Raw genomic sequence first — 14,063 nt, 5'->3', positions numbered from 1 at the left:
TTTATAATACTGGCATCTGTGTTTACATTTATATTAACAGAGGTCTGTGAGTTGATAAATGATTTGATTAAAATCAAGAAATGTATATTTTTTACTTGAAATATTTTCTGAGAATGAGAGGATGGAGAAGGAAAGCTAAATACCAAGTGACTAAAATATTAGACTGTTTTGAAGGATGCTGCATAATATATTTTAATTATTTATTTTCCCAAGTTCTTAAGTGATGAAATTATTATCATCATGCTTTATTGAAAAAATGAAGGTTGTAATATCCTTAGTCACAAATTTACATAAGGAGACAGTTTATTGCCTTCTTCCTCTTATTTCATCTAACAATATATATATACAAGAGGATTTAATTAGACAATAATATTTCCTTTGTCATTTTCAAGGACCTCTTCCAACTGGGTGTTTTCTTCAACTTCCTAGGCATATTCACATAGAAATTAGAATAGAATTATAGTCAAACTTTTTTAGGTCATGTACTATTACGGAAAGAATCTATGTTATAAATTTCCTTAGCATTTTCATAGATCATACTGAATTTCAATTTGAGATTTCAAATTTCAATATGAGAAATTTTGAGTTCTTTAAACCTTGTGTAATATATTTTTTAAAACTAAAAAATAGGAATGAAAACATGCTACTAGAAAATTCATAAAAAGCATTAGGATCATTTTACATATAAACCCAACAGAATATATTGTGTAATAGTTAAACAAAACACTTAAAACTTTCCCCAGTGTTGAAACAAAGCTCCACCTAGAAGACACAAGAGCAAGTTTTCCATAGTTTCACCCAGAGAGTTGGTTATCTGAAGTTAATGGACTTTAACTATTATACTATGCTTTCTTTGAATTTCACCAATTTCAGGATGCAAATTTAGCTTGTATATCTGTTTCCGTTTCTCTTCATCTGCCAGACGTGACTAGTTTAAATGACATGCAAGTCTAGATCTGGGTCTTTTGCAGAATATTTTTAGTTTACTGTGAACTGTAGCCCAGCCCTTCAATGCCAGCTTACCACTAAATGTGTGAGGAGCTGTGATATGCACTTGGGGGTAAAAATAAATGCCCTTCATGTAGGTCACATCTACTAGACCAGTTGAAGTTTGGCGGGATTCACTTTGAGGGTTTTTTTTTCCCCCTATGAATGGCACAACATCATTAAATCCCTAAAATCAGTAAGTTATTTCAAAGTTTTCACAAGGTTTGTTTTTTCCCCGTTTTACAATATTCAGGCTGAATCTTCCTACAAAAATCTCAGTTTATTTAATGTCAAACTTAGTATGTCATTATACTCTGAGTTATTGAGGTTTTGTTTTGTTTCTTCCCAAGCCTGGACGTAAAACTCTTTGAATCTGAAAGAGATTGAATTTTGTTTTAACTTTATTGAAATATAGTTGATTTATAATGTTGTTTTAGTTTCATGTATACAGTAAAGTGATTCAGTTATTACATATACATGTATATATATTTTTTTAGATTCGGTTCCCCTTATAGGTCATTACAAAGTACTGAGTAGAGTTCCTTAAATTTGACATTATTAGAGAAAATCTTCAGGAACTATTTATTCCATAGAAAAGGACTAACTGGGCTCACACAAAACTTTGTAGCATAGTTTTATAAATTCTTCTAAAAACAGCATTTAAACACATATTTTCTTTTTTTTTTTAATTTTAATTTTTACTTTATTTTGCTTTACAATACTGTATTGGTTTGCCATACATTGACATTAATCAGCCACGGGTGTACATGAGTTCCCAATCCTGAACCCCTCTCCCACCTCCCACCCCATATCATCTCTCTGGATCATCCCCGTGCACCAGCCCCAAGCATCTTGTATCCTGTATCGAACATAGACTGGTGATTCATTTCTTACATGATAGTATACATGTTTCAGTGCCATTCTCCCAAATCATCCCACCCTCTTCCTCTCCCACAGAGTCCAAAAGTCCGTTCTACACATCTGTGTCTCTTTTGCTGTCTTGCATACAGGGTTATCATTACCATCTTTCTAAATTCCATATATATGTGTTAGTATACTGTATTGGTGTTTTTCTTTCTGGCTTACTTCACTCTGTATAATAGGCTCCAGTTTCATCCACCTCATATTTTCAAAATAAGTTTTTAAAGAAACAGACCAATTAAAATCATAATAGAATTTTGGTGAGATTTCTGGAAACTTATTGATAAAATTAATATAATAATATATAATTTGGTGTTATTAGTATTTTTATTTTGGTTAATCTTTATTAAATCGTCAGTATGGGCCATGCATTGTGCTTAGTTTCATTCAACCTCTGCTAAGTCTGTTAGTTACATATGATTTTCATTCACATTTTGAGATGGGAAAACTGAGGATCGCAGGATTGGTATGATTTCTTCACAATCCCTTATAAATCATGTTGCCACTGGTACAGAAAATTGTTTAGAACTAGTATGATCATCTTGCTCAACCCTTGTCATTATACAATCACTTATCTAAGTTTTTAAATCTTTACTTATTACTTCCAACATGGTTTTGTGCATTTAATTTTTACCTCTAATATCTTTGCTGTGATCATGATAGATCTAGTTTTCCAGGAATAAGGAGAAATTGTTGTGACTCAGCTGGTAAAGGATCCGCCTGCAGTGCAGGAGACCTGGCTTCCATCCCTGGGTTGGGAAGATCCCCTGGAGAAGGGAAAGGCTACCCACTCCAGAATTCTGGCCTGAAGGATCCATCATCTGAATAGTCCATGGGGTCGCAAAGAGTTGAACATGACTGAGCGACTTTGAAAAAAAAAAAAGGAGAAATTATAATAATCTCTCCATCAAATTCTGGCAACTACTCCTCAGTGACCACCAAAAAAAAAAAAAAAATCCTTTGGCTGCTTTTGTTTAAAATTAATGATAAAATAAATATAAAAAAGAAAATGAACACATTCCTTTCTCTTCTGTCATTGCTGTCTTTCTCATGATGGAAACTTAGGAAAAACAAAAGAAAAAGCAATGTAAATGAAAGTGCTAAAAGTGAGTCACAAGCTTTGTTTCTAATTATAAGGAGAGAGAGAGTACCCTGCAACACTGACATTTCAAATAAAAATGGCTGGATTTGCTAAAATGTCTGCATCATTCTCATCAAAGACATTTATATCTTACCTACCATTGATATATTTACCTACATTTATATCTTACCTACAAAATATGAACCTATTTTTTGTTCTTCTCTATGATTGTTTTTCCTAGAGCATGTTAGTTTTTCTTCCCTGCCTGTACAACCCCCACTCCACCATTCGCCCTGTCTCTGTCACAAGCACTGAATTCTCAGGGCTATAATACGAATACCCGTGTCCTATTTTTATGACAAGACTGGGTGACCTGACATGAGAGCTGGGAGAACTGGACCAGTGAATTATTACTGTGACATTAAGCATGTGCCAACTAATTTTTGGTCTTTTTCAATTCCACACGTTTGGGGCTTTAGCTGACCTGATTTAATCGCAATTCCAGTGACCCGATAGGCCAGTGAATGATTTTCCATTGTGCCCTGATTTGTTCACCTAAGACATAACTTTTGGAATAGTGGTGTAAGGCTGGAGAGTGTACCAGCAGGACCGCAGCGCCCGGACTTGCGGCGGGAGAGTGGAGCACGTGGAGCCCCTGTAGCCGAACCTGCAGTTCTGGGATCAGCAGTCGAGAGCGCAAGTGTCCCGGGTAAACGCAGCATTCCTGGATTGGGGGAGGGCACTGCTTTCTTCAAGTGTGAAATAAAGAGGTTCTACTGATAAACCATGTCAGGGACCCAAGACACTGCTTCAAACCCAGTCCACTTTGGAAGACAGAAAAGTCTCTCAAATTATTTTGTATAAGAACGCCCTTTGAAGAAGAAAATAAGACCAACCCTCCTAAGAGCAAATAGTTAAACACTACACGGGTTGTTTTCTTGAGAATAAATCAAATAAAAAACTGTGTTGACCCAAGCAGGGAGACATGTTAGGAAAAGTACGTCACCGTGTAAAAGATCCGTGAGAGGGACCAGTAGCTGACAGGACTTCAGAAACAGAGGGAATGAGGGCAGCATGAATGGCAGTACAAGCTGAGAATGATGAGAAAGGAAACCCTGCTGAGCGTGTGTACAGACAGGGAGCATCCACGATCAGCTTGTTTAGCTCCATCATTCCTAGTGTGAGCCTAGGAAATGTGCAAGAAAGTCATTTCAGGTTTATGCTTTGACTTTGGTATGGGTTCAGTGGCCCAATTCCTCAGCAAATGATTTTTAAAAATGCGTGTGAAAACCTTAGAAGCATCTCCTTGGAATTTCTTGGCTATATTCCTCAATGGGAGTGTATTTTGCCCCCAGCTTCTGTCCTTTACCCTTCTATATCATTTTCATAGCAAACAGACTTTTGTTTCTCCTATATTTCGGAAATTAAATGGATCAAAGATTAGAAAAAAATACACATTTTTAAATAAGCATATGGATTTCCTACTGTTACTAATCATTTAATCTGTCCACATTTTCAAAAGATTTAATAGAAAGGATTATCCCTTATTAATACACTGCCTTTTGATTTTTTTTAATGAGTAGTTAATATAAAATAAGATAAAATTGATTATTTGTACTATCTTTTCTAGGCTAGGTTCTGAAGCAAGGGATTGTAATGGTCCCAGAAAACAATACAGAATATGTGAGAATCCACCTTGTCCTGCAGGTTTGCCTGGATTCAGAGACTGGCAATGTCAGGCCTATAGTGTTAGAACTTCGTACCCAAAGCATGTACTTCAGTGGCACGCTGTCATGGATGAAGGTATGACCAACCAGATCGCCACCGTCTTAATTAAGCAGAAGTCTAGGTTTGCAAAGCGCTTTACAATAATGGTAAATGTTGTTTTGTAGTTTATATTATAGGTATTTCAAAACTATGCTTTTTCTGCCTTTATGACATGCCTCGGATGGCAAAGAATCTGCCTGCAACATGGGAGGTCCACATTCAATCCCTGGGTCAGGAAGATCCCCTGGAGGAGGGCATGGCAACCCACTCGAATATTCTAGCCCAGAGAGTCCCATGGACAGAGGAGCCTGGTGGGTTAGAGTCCATGGGGTCACAAAGAGTCGGACTTGACTGAGTGACTAACACTTTCACTTTCGTGACATATAATAACCACAAGCACTAACTAAAAATATATTTTTTAAAGATGAAGGTATTATTATACACGAACAATTTTAAAAGGGTGACAGTACAAAATGCTGGTTAGGATGAAGAGAAACGATCTCTCATGCGTTGCTGGTAGGGTAAAATGGTGCAGCTGCTCTGAAAATTAGCTTGGCGGTGTCTCAAATAACAAAGCATGCACGTTAGAAAACGCAGTCATGGTTATTTATTTCGGAGAAATAAAAATTTACAACCACAAGAAAATGCTGTACATGAGTGCACATAGCAGTTTTATTTTCAATAGCCAGAAACTTGAAGCAATCAAAAAGTTTCTGAGTAGCTGCAGGATTAGCAAATGAAGGTTTATCCGTGCCATAGGATGTTACACAGCAGTGCAAGGAACACACTGTTAACGTATGCAGTGACCTGGTGGATGTTAGAACGTTATGCAGAGTAGACAGGCCAATCTCAAAATGCCACATGCTATATGATTCCTTTCTTATAACATTCTTGAAATCACAATAGTATAGAGATGAAGAACAGATCAGCCATTGGCAGGGTTGGGGGTGGTGGTGTGAGAGGGATCGAGGTTCCTGTAAAGGGGTAACACAAGGTAGAACTCAGGCTCAGTTGCTCAGTCGTGTCCAACTCTTTGTGACCCTATGGACTACTGTGTAGCCCACCAGGCTTCTCTGTCCATGGGTTTTCCCAGGGAAGAATGCTGGAGTGAGTTCCTGTTTCCTTCTCCAGGGGCTCTTCCCAACTCAGGGATCCCACCTGAGTCGCTAGCATCTCCTGCATTAGCAGATAGATTCTTTACCATTGAGCCACCTGGGAAGCCCCCAACTAGAGATCTTTATATAAAATGCAGATTGGTTCATCTCGCTTTCCCACCTTAAGCATTTCAGAGGCTTCCCATAACTCTTCAGGTAAAGACCAAATTGCACAACATGACATGCTCAGCAGAACCTTCCTGTGTCTGATCCCTTCTCTTGTCTCCTGCCGCATCTAAGACCTCACTCTCTTCTCTTTGCACTCCAAATACTGCCCTTGTTCCATTGCTTCAAACATATCCTGCTTTCTTCCCCAACACATAGCCTCTAAATGTACCATTTCTTCAGTTGAGCGAAAATAATAACACAGTCTTCTAGTCTCACCATCCTTTTAATAAAAGTTAATTCTGTATTCCTGAGGTGCTGCGATTCATGGGGTCACAAAGAGTCGGACACGACTGAGCGACTGAACTGAACTGAGCTGAATTCTGTGTTCACAGATGCTTTGACCACAAACTCCCTTTCCTTTACGTTCTCTTTTACTATGCTTGAAATATCAGTAAAGTCACGTTATCCCTATCTTTAAAATACATACAGAATCTAATGATTGCCCAGTATCTCCAGACCTGACCCCCTGATATAAGCCACTGTGTTTTACCTGTGTGTTTATAGTAGTTGTCTAACTGGTCTTTATGTTTATGTCCCCATATCTTCTTCAGTCTCAATCATAGCCAGAAGGATACATTTAAAATATCAGTCGTGTCACGTTATTCTTGCATTCTGAAGGCAACAGAATGAGTTTTCCCAACTCACTAAAGGTCCAAAGTCCTTCTAATAGCCTATGAGGGCCTTCCTCCCTGGCTTCCTGTTACACTCTCGCTTCATCTATACTGACCATCACACCCTTCCACCCACACTGGCTCCCCTGCTCTCCCTAGAATCAGTCCAGGGCCTTTCTGTCTTAGTGTCTTGGAAAGTATTACTTTTGCTGGCGACTCCTTCTGGTCTTTTCTTAAATACTGACTCAGTACCTTTCAATACCCTGCCTTTTTCTTTTTTTCTCCTAAGTTTTAGTGATCTGTTATTATATTTTTATTTTATTGGTTTCAGTTCAGGCACTCAGTCGTGTCCAACTCTTTGCGACCCCATGAATCGCAGCACGCCAGGCCTCCCTGTCCGTCACCAACTCCCGGAGTTCACTCAAACTCATGTCCGTCGAGTCAGTGATGCCATCCAGCCATCTCATCCTGTTGTCCCCATCTCCCCTGCCCCCAATCCCTCCCAGCATCAGAGTCTTTTCCAATGTTTTGCTCCTCCAATAACGATTGTAAGAACAAGACTTGTATTTTATGCATTTCTCTGTCTTTAGCTCTGTAAACAGTGCCTGAACAGAGTAGACAATAAATATTAAGTGAAAAAATAGTGTCTCTTATGGGAAGTGACCTATCCTGGTCCCTCTTCTCCCTGAATGTTCCTCTTGGAATGATCTTACTTATCCACTAGGTTTTATTTATCATCCAAATGCTAAAGGAACACAGGCATTTATCTCCAACCAGTTCTGTCTGTCCTGAGCTCCTTAGCTGTTTAACTGTATGTTGCCTGAACTTCTTATTTAGCATTCCGTTCATCTCTAACTCAACATGATTCATGTTGAACATATCCCTTCCTCCATTCCTGTCTCTCACTCCCACCATCTGCTCCTCTTACTATTCTCTTTCATGGAGAATAACATCATGATTTGCCTCATTACCAAGCTAAGCCAAAATCTTTCTGCTTCAATCTCCATCTGCCTGTAATCAATAAGCAAACCCTATTTGTCCAAACTTCTCTTTGTTTGCCAGCATCTTTGTTCATGATTGCACCATCTCTGACCTCGATTCTTCAAACAGCTTTCTTACTGTTTTTCTGACCCTCCTGCAGCTCCTACTCCTCATTTCAGCCCAGCTGGCCTTTTTGAAGGTCAGAACTGTTGGTCAGTGTGCCAGTGAGTACCCTTCCATGAGTCCCGTTGCTGTCAGGACCAGTCTCAAACTTCGTTGCCTGGTTCAAAGGCTGTTCTTGTGGCCTGTCCACTTTAACTTCTCTGGCCTCACTTCCATCTCCAGCATAGCCAGGCTGAATTTCATTTCATCCCTCATATACATCATGTTTTCTTATTTCTGGACCTGTAAACATGCAAGTTTCTTGGCATGATATCCTTGCTTTCTCAAGCTTTAACTTCTTTCCCCTTGTATTTACCTTGAAAACATCTACTGATTTTTTGGACTCAGTCTACGTCAAGTACTCCAGGAAAAAAGAATACCTTTGGTCTTCAGTGTTGGATATGTATATACCCCTTCCAGGTACTCCAGCAGACCATGTTGTCGCAGATTTAAATGTCTTTATTCCCACTGTTGTTTCTGCCTAGTGTACTGTCTGGCAGTTATTAAGCTTCTGATGAATATTTGCTGCATAATATTTAAATATCTTGGGTTGACCAAAAAGTTCATTCTTTTTCCTGAACAAACTTTTTGGCCAGCCCAACAGTATGTTTCTTTGTAAAACTAAAATCAGTGTAATTCATGAAAATCATCATCTGATCTTGGGTTAATCCTATCTCTGCCTCTAAGTAACTATGTGATTTGATAATATTTAATTCATTTGAAACCTGTTTACTCATGTAAAATAAGAAATAAGAAACAGTTTTCCTCCAGATTAAAAAAAAAAAAAAAAGGTAGGGACCGGGAGGGAATTCCCTGGTGGTCCAGTAGTTAGGACTCTGAACTTCCACTGCATGGGACATGAATTCAGTCCCTGGTTGGGGAGCTAAGATTCCTACAAGCCAAGTGGTGCAGCCAATAAAAAAATAAAAAAATAAATCACAGTTGTATGGGGATCAATTTAAAATATCAAAGCTCTTATAAAGTATTGTTTATCATCAGAATGATCTATAATAGATACTTATATCATTAGCAGGATAACACTTTTGATAATTTTGCAAAATGTACTAATCAAACACATCAGTCAGTCTATGATGAATAAAATACATAATAGTACTTATGTATTAGAGCAGTATGGAACAAAATGAAATATATAGGTCTTATAAAAATGCTCAAGTCTTTGGCACTTGAGAATGGAAGTGTCTATTTCTATTAATACATGAATCTCTGGCTAGGAGAATTAAATGTAAGGTATCAATGCCGTAGTGAACATTTATTTTTAGAGGAAAATAAAAAGATGCAGAGCTTTAGCATTCAGGTATTTTGCACGCTCTATGCTGAAATTTGGCTGATATCCATGTTTAATGCATATCTTGGAAAGGGTTGATCTCTTAAATCAAGACAGAGCCTGCCTGCCAAGTACTGGCATGTTACATGGATCACTATAATGTCACAATCTCAAGGGTACACTCCAGGAAGGAAGATTGGTATCAAATGTTTATGTCATCTATAAAGCTAAAGTAAGTACAGTGAATTGACAGTATGTTGTAAAAGGAGAAATACAAAGATTTTTTATCTGATTTCATGCTTAGAATGTGAATGAAATTTTTTAGACTAATTCCTTTCAACATTATTCATATTTCTGGTTTGCTACTCTCTTCAATGAAGACTCCAGAAAGAGAATTATATATATATATATATATATATATATATATATATATATATATATATATACATACATACCAGTATTAAAGTGTTGCAATTACAGCAGCTCTTAAGTCCAAAGATATGACATAGTAAGCAGTCATTGAATAAACATAACCTACTTTGAGGTGTGAGAGCACATTGAAGTGCTTTATTGCAGCTTATAATGGCATCTTAAAGGAAAATTTCAAAACCATGCACATTAAAGGCCATGTTCCAACTCCCCAAAATTGTTCAGAGCAGTATTCAGAAGCCACATGTGAAAACTGTTTGAAATGTTCAGTTCTGAAGGCTCATTTAACTGTCTGTCTTCTCTTTGCCAAGTGATACCCTGTTCCATGCCTCTGGCTGTTATTTGGTATTTATAGAATCCCATCAGCATACGTGGAACTTTACTGAAGACATAAGTGAAGATCAGTGTCAGAGACTGTAAACTATTTTCCATTCTATTTATATGAGCTTAATAAACAGTAAAGGGCCTGACTGGTGTCAAGCCAATAGAGTAGTAATGTAGCCTGGAAATTGCTCTGAAGTTTCAGATTTGGATAATCTTACTACTGGTGTTACCAAATACTACAGCTCCTCTGCAGAATACTTAGAAATAGAAACAGCACTTTAAAAAATATTATACCAGTCTTTGACTGAGGCTGAAAGTCAAGTTTTTTGACTCTAATCACCCTCCTTTATTGCTTAAGGAAGCTCTGAGGAAGATTGCTAGCCATTCAAGAATTCTTTACCTAGAACAGTAAGTCTCACCCTAGTCACGATACATCCCAACATGCTTTCTGAGTAAACAATAAAGAGGGTTGACTTGCTAGCTAGCACTTCAGCACTTGGACATTCTAGTGCATGTTCTCATGGGATTATATTGCATTTCTAAACATCCTCACAATGGAAAATCTTATAAGAACTGTTCATCTTAGAAGCTCTTCTTTCTCCCTTTAGTAATTTTTCTCTTAGAAATGCCAAATACATAGGATTGAAAATTAGTGTATTGGAATTTAGAAGACATCAAGAAAAGCTTCGTGAATAAAATAAATCTTAAATAAGAAATTGGATATGTTCTTATAATTAAAAGGGGCTCATGCCAAAAGATATAAGCAGAAATTGGGAGTGTGCAAAATATTTTTCACAAAGAATACTTGGTCTGTGTGAAGTAGAGGTTTAGTGCCAAAAATAATAAGTGATATACTTAAAAATAATTTAAAGATATACTTCTTAAGAAGGAGGTTAATATTGATTGGATACCTGTTTTTTTCCCCAGGCATCATCTCATTTACTACTCATAATAACCCTCTAGTATTATCTACTCCAGTAGTACATTACTTATTTAACATATATTTTTTACTCAAAACTCTTTCGAAAAATAAAGCTTGAGATAAAAATACTTATGGATCGACTTTTGTTCATTTCCTTTTATCCACTCTGTAGAAAAGCCATGTGCCTTGTTTTGTTCTCCTGTTGGAAAAGAACAGCCTATTCTTCTATCAGAAAAAGTGTTGGATGGAACTTCTTGTGGATATCAGGGATTAGATGTCTGTGCAAATGGCAGGTGTCAGGTAAGACTTTACAAAAGGGTGAGTGTCTGCACTGAGGGAGGCTTGGGGGACTTTGGAGCAGCTGCACAGTATGGTGGAAAGCTCTGTACTAAGATTCAAAAGATTTTAATGTAGTCCTGCCTCAACTGTGATCTTCAGCAAGACTGATCAACTTTGAAGTCCATTCTTTAATCTGTATAGTGAAGGGTCCAGACTGGAAAATCTATAATGTCCATTTCTAGTTGAAAGAATCTGACATATTTATTCAATAGAGTACATATTACAGGCCTGAAATTATGATACTTTGGACATTTTATGTCAAAATATTCCAGACCAGAAACTCAAGCACTCCTGTTCTCCATGTTTGTGTCCAAGACTGAGCCATGTGGCAAAAACCTATAAAGTTAGTCTTATTATTCGTTAATGATAAAATATTATCTACATTCTTATATCAGCTGATTTTTAAATGTATATTCAATTTTTATTGTACTTAAACGTGTCATTTGTCTTTTTGTTTTCTTTTTAAGAATAATCTCCATCTGTTATATGCATTTCTGTGCTCTTCTTTGTCATTAGAAAAGTAGTCATTCAGTTCAAATAAATAGCATAGTGGAAAGATCAATGGCTAAAGCTCTAAATTTTGCCAGTTATGGGTCTGCCACTATCACAGTTGCCTTCCCCTGGATGATAAATATGCAGGAAATTTAATGCCAAGTGTTTTCATGATCAATATGTATATAGAGGGGGAAGGAGCGCAGGGAGCAATTGGGCAGGCAGTCACAAGACCTCAGCTAGCTTCATTAGCTAGCTTCATGTAGTTGGGACGGCTCTTCAACGTTGTCTCCATCCGGGGAGAGAAAACCAGACCTTTTTAACCCCTATTGTCTACTAGTGTTTGGATACAAACTGTCCCAAGGGATGAGGGGGCTATGACCTTGGGAAAGGCAGTTTTCTTTAGGCTAGGCATTTTCTTAAAAGGGATGAAGGTTAAGAGCCATAAACTGATACATTTCCCAGGCGTGGGAGGAGAATGCGCATCCTTTAGTAATGAGTGAGGTCTCTGAGTAGAGCAACACTCAGAATCCATGGCAACCACTAGGAAACTATATTCTTGGAAAAATCACTTAAAATATGTGTGCATCCGTTAACTAATCTGTAAAATGAAATAGGCCAGTGATCATTGACTTTTTTGTGTAATACACTCCTTTGAGAATTTGATTAAAGTTTTGGTTTCTTCCTCTAAAAATGCATGCCTGACCACACAAGCACACACACACACCAAAATTTGAAAATAATTACAAACTATGGATTGATCGGTCCGTGGTCCAGTAGAAGTATATAGAATTCTGGGTAAAAACTTGGAAACAGTCTGAAACTTAAGTGGTTTACTAACTCTTAGATTCTTTGTTTTGCCAGCATGCTATAATATTTAAAGCATAGAATCATGCAGTATAATTGGATATAAGAAACAGTCTTATAATTACATATTAATTTCCTTTTTTCTTTAACAGAATATGGCAGTAGCCTGGAATATATTTTTCATTTGTTAAAAAATCATTGCAATTATTTACCTATAAACACTTGGTTTTCAGAGCTCTAAGTTGTACAGTTAACCCTTTCATCTTTATTTCATCATTTTATGTAAACGTCAGATTAGTATGACTTAAATGAGTTTATTTTTCAAAGAAAATTATTTTCCCAACTATATGCCAAGTACAATAGCTTACATTGCTGTGCTTTTCACTTAACAGTATCGTGTAAGCCAGACCTTTTATAGAGTCCCTAACTAGACATTAAAATAGCAGCAACAACAACACAAAATTCTGTGTAAGTGTTATGTGAGTCTGATGATTGTGCTTAAAGTTCTGTGAAGTGGATTGTGACTTCTGAGAGCTTTGGAATAATACTTCACCATTCTGGCTGGAGTGTTTTGTTTTATCCTAAAATATACATTGAAGTTGAAAGTAAATTTCTAAACTTGGTGAGTAGACTAAGGAGAGCAATTGAAAAATAGACAGCTTTCTCCTGGTGACCCAGTTGGCCTCCCTGCCGTTTATATCCTGGAAAATCATAGAGAAAGCTGTCCTCTGTATTATTGTGGTATTCTCTTATCTTCAGCTACCAGTGGCACTTCAGGCACCTACCACCAGTTAAACAGCGTTGTCTTTTCCAAGACATTCATCCTCACTTTTTGGAGTTACGTGGGCATATTTTGAAAAGTGTGGCTATTTGTGACTACTGATTCCAAAATGTGAATTTTTTTCATCCTTATTTTAAATATACATGGTTATTAAGCCATGACATGATGTCTATCCCTGCCTTTTATTTTAGGTTTTAGAAACATATACTGTCTCAGTTATAAGTGTTACAAAAAGCTAGCAGACAACTAGGTACTCATTTATTCAGTCATTTAACTACTATTTATTGAGTTTATTGTATTTACCAAGAAAGAAGCTAGAGGCTACAGATAGAATAATAAAGGTGCTTTCTATCATTTCAATGCCACTGTAAACTCTCGATTTTCTCCTCATTTGTACATGAGGGAGAGATTTTTAACCCCAGGAGTCTCTGGTCCTTTCAGGGCTCTTGCTTAGTGAACTCTTCCCATGGCTTTGTTGTATTTTGAGAATTTCCTGTGGTGGCCACCTCTTTCATCCAGAATCATTCTCTCTTTCTTCCCAGATAAGCTTTGATTCGCAGATCAGAGTTCTCCACTACTGCATTGCTTTGTCTACTTCTTGACACTGATATACCCCCCTTGACAAAAAGAAATGATACTTTTTTAATGCAGGTTTAATGTGATTTTTGGTTTCTCAGGATATTCATCCTGCAGCTGTGTTTTCTAAGCTGCTTCTTCCCCCACCCAACACCAACCACAGAAAAAGACCCTAGTTTTGTTTCCTTTTTATCTGATATTTTAAAATTTTATTTAAGTAATTGTAATTTGTTATAAATGGATGTATTGTCAGTCATTTTTGCAGCCTCTTCTTGA

At 37.2% G+C, this 14,063-nt stretch overlaps 1 protein-coding gene across 1 annotated transcript in view; it reads left to right on the top strand.

Annotated features, from left to right (window-relative positions):
- ADAMTS19 (ADAM metallopeptidase with thrombospondin type 1 motif 19) overlaps positions 1-14,063 on the top strand; it is a 261,502-nt gene that overhangs the window by 169,625 nt on the left and 77,814 nt on the right. The window contains exons 12-14 of the mRNA XM_068980968.1: positions 3,568-3,698; positions 4,620-4,792; positions 10,965-11,092. Coding sequence (XP_068837069.1) covers positions 3,568-3,698; positions 4,620-4,792; positions 10,965-11,092 — 432 coding nt within the window. The remainder of the gene's footprint in view (positions 1-3,567; positions 3,699-4,619; positions 4,793-10,964; positions 11,093-14,063) is intronic.

Source organism: Capricornis sumatraensis, chromosome 9 (genome assembly GCF_032405125.1).
Source record: "Capricornis sumatraensis isolate serow.1 chromosome 9, serow.2, whole genome shotgun sequence".
In the NCBI taxonomy this organism is placed as follows: domain Eukaryota; kingdom Metazoa; phylum Chordata; class Mammalia; order Artiodactyla; family Bovidae; genus Capricornis; species Capricornis sumatraensis.
The sequence above is the reverse complement of the archived record's forward strand: the minus strand, read 5'-3'. Positions and strand labels throughout refer to the sequence as shown.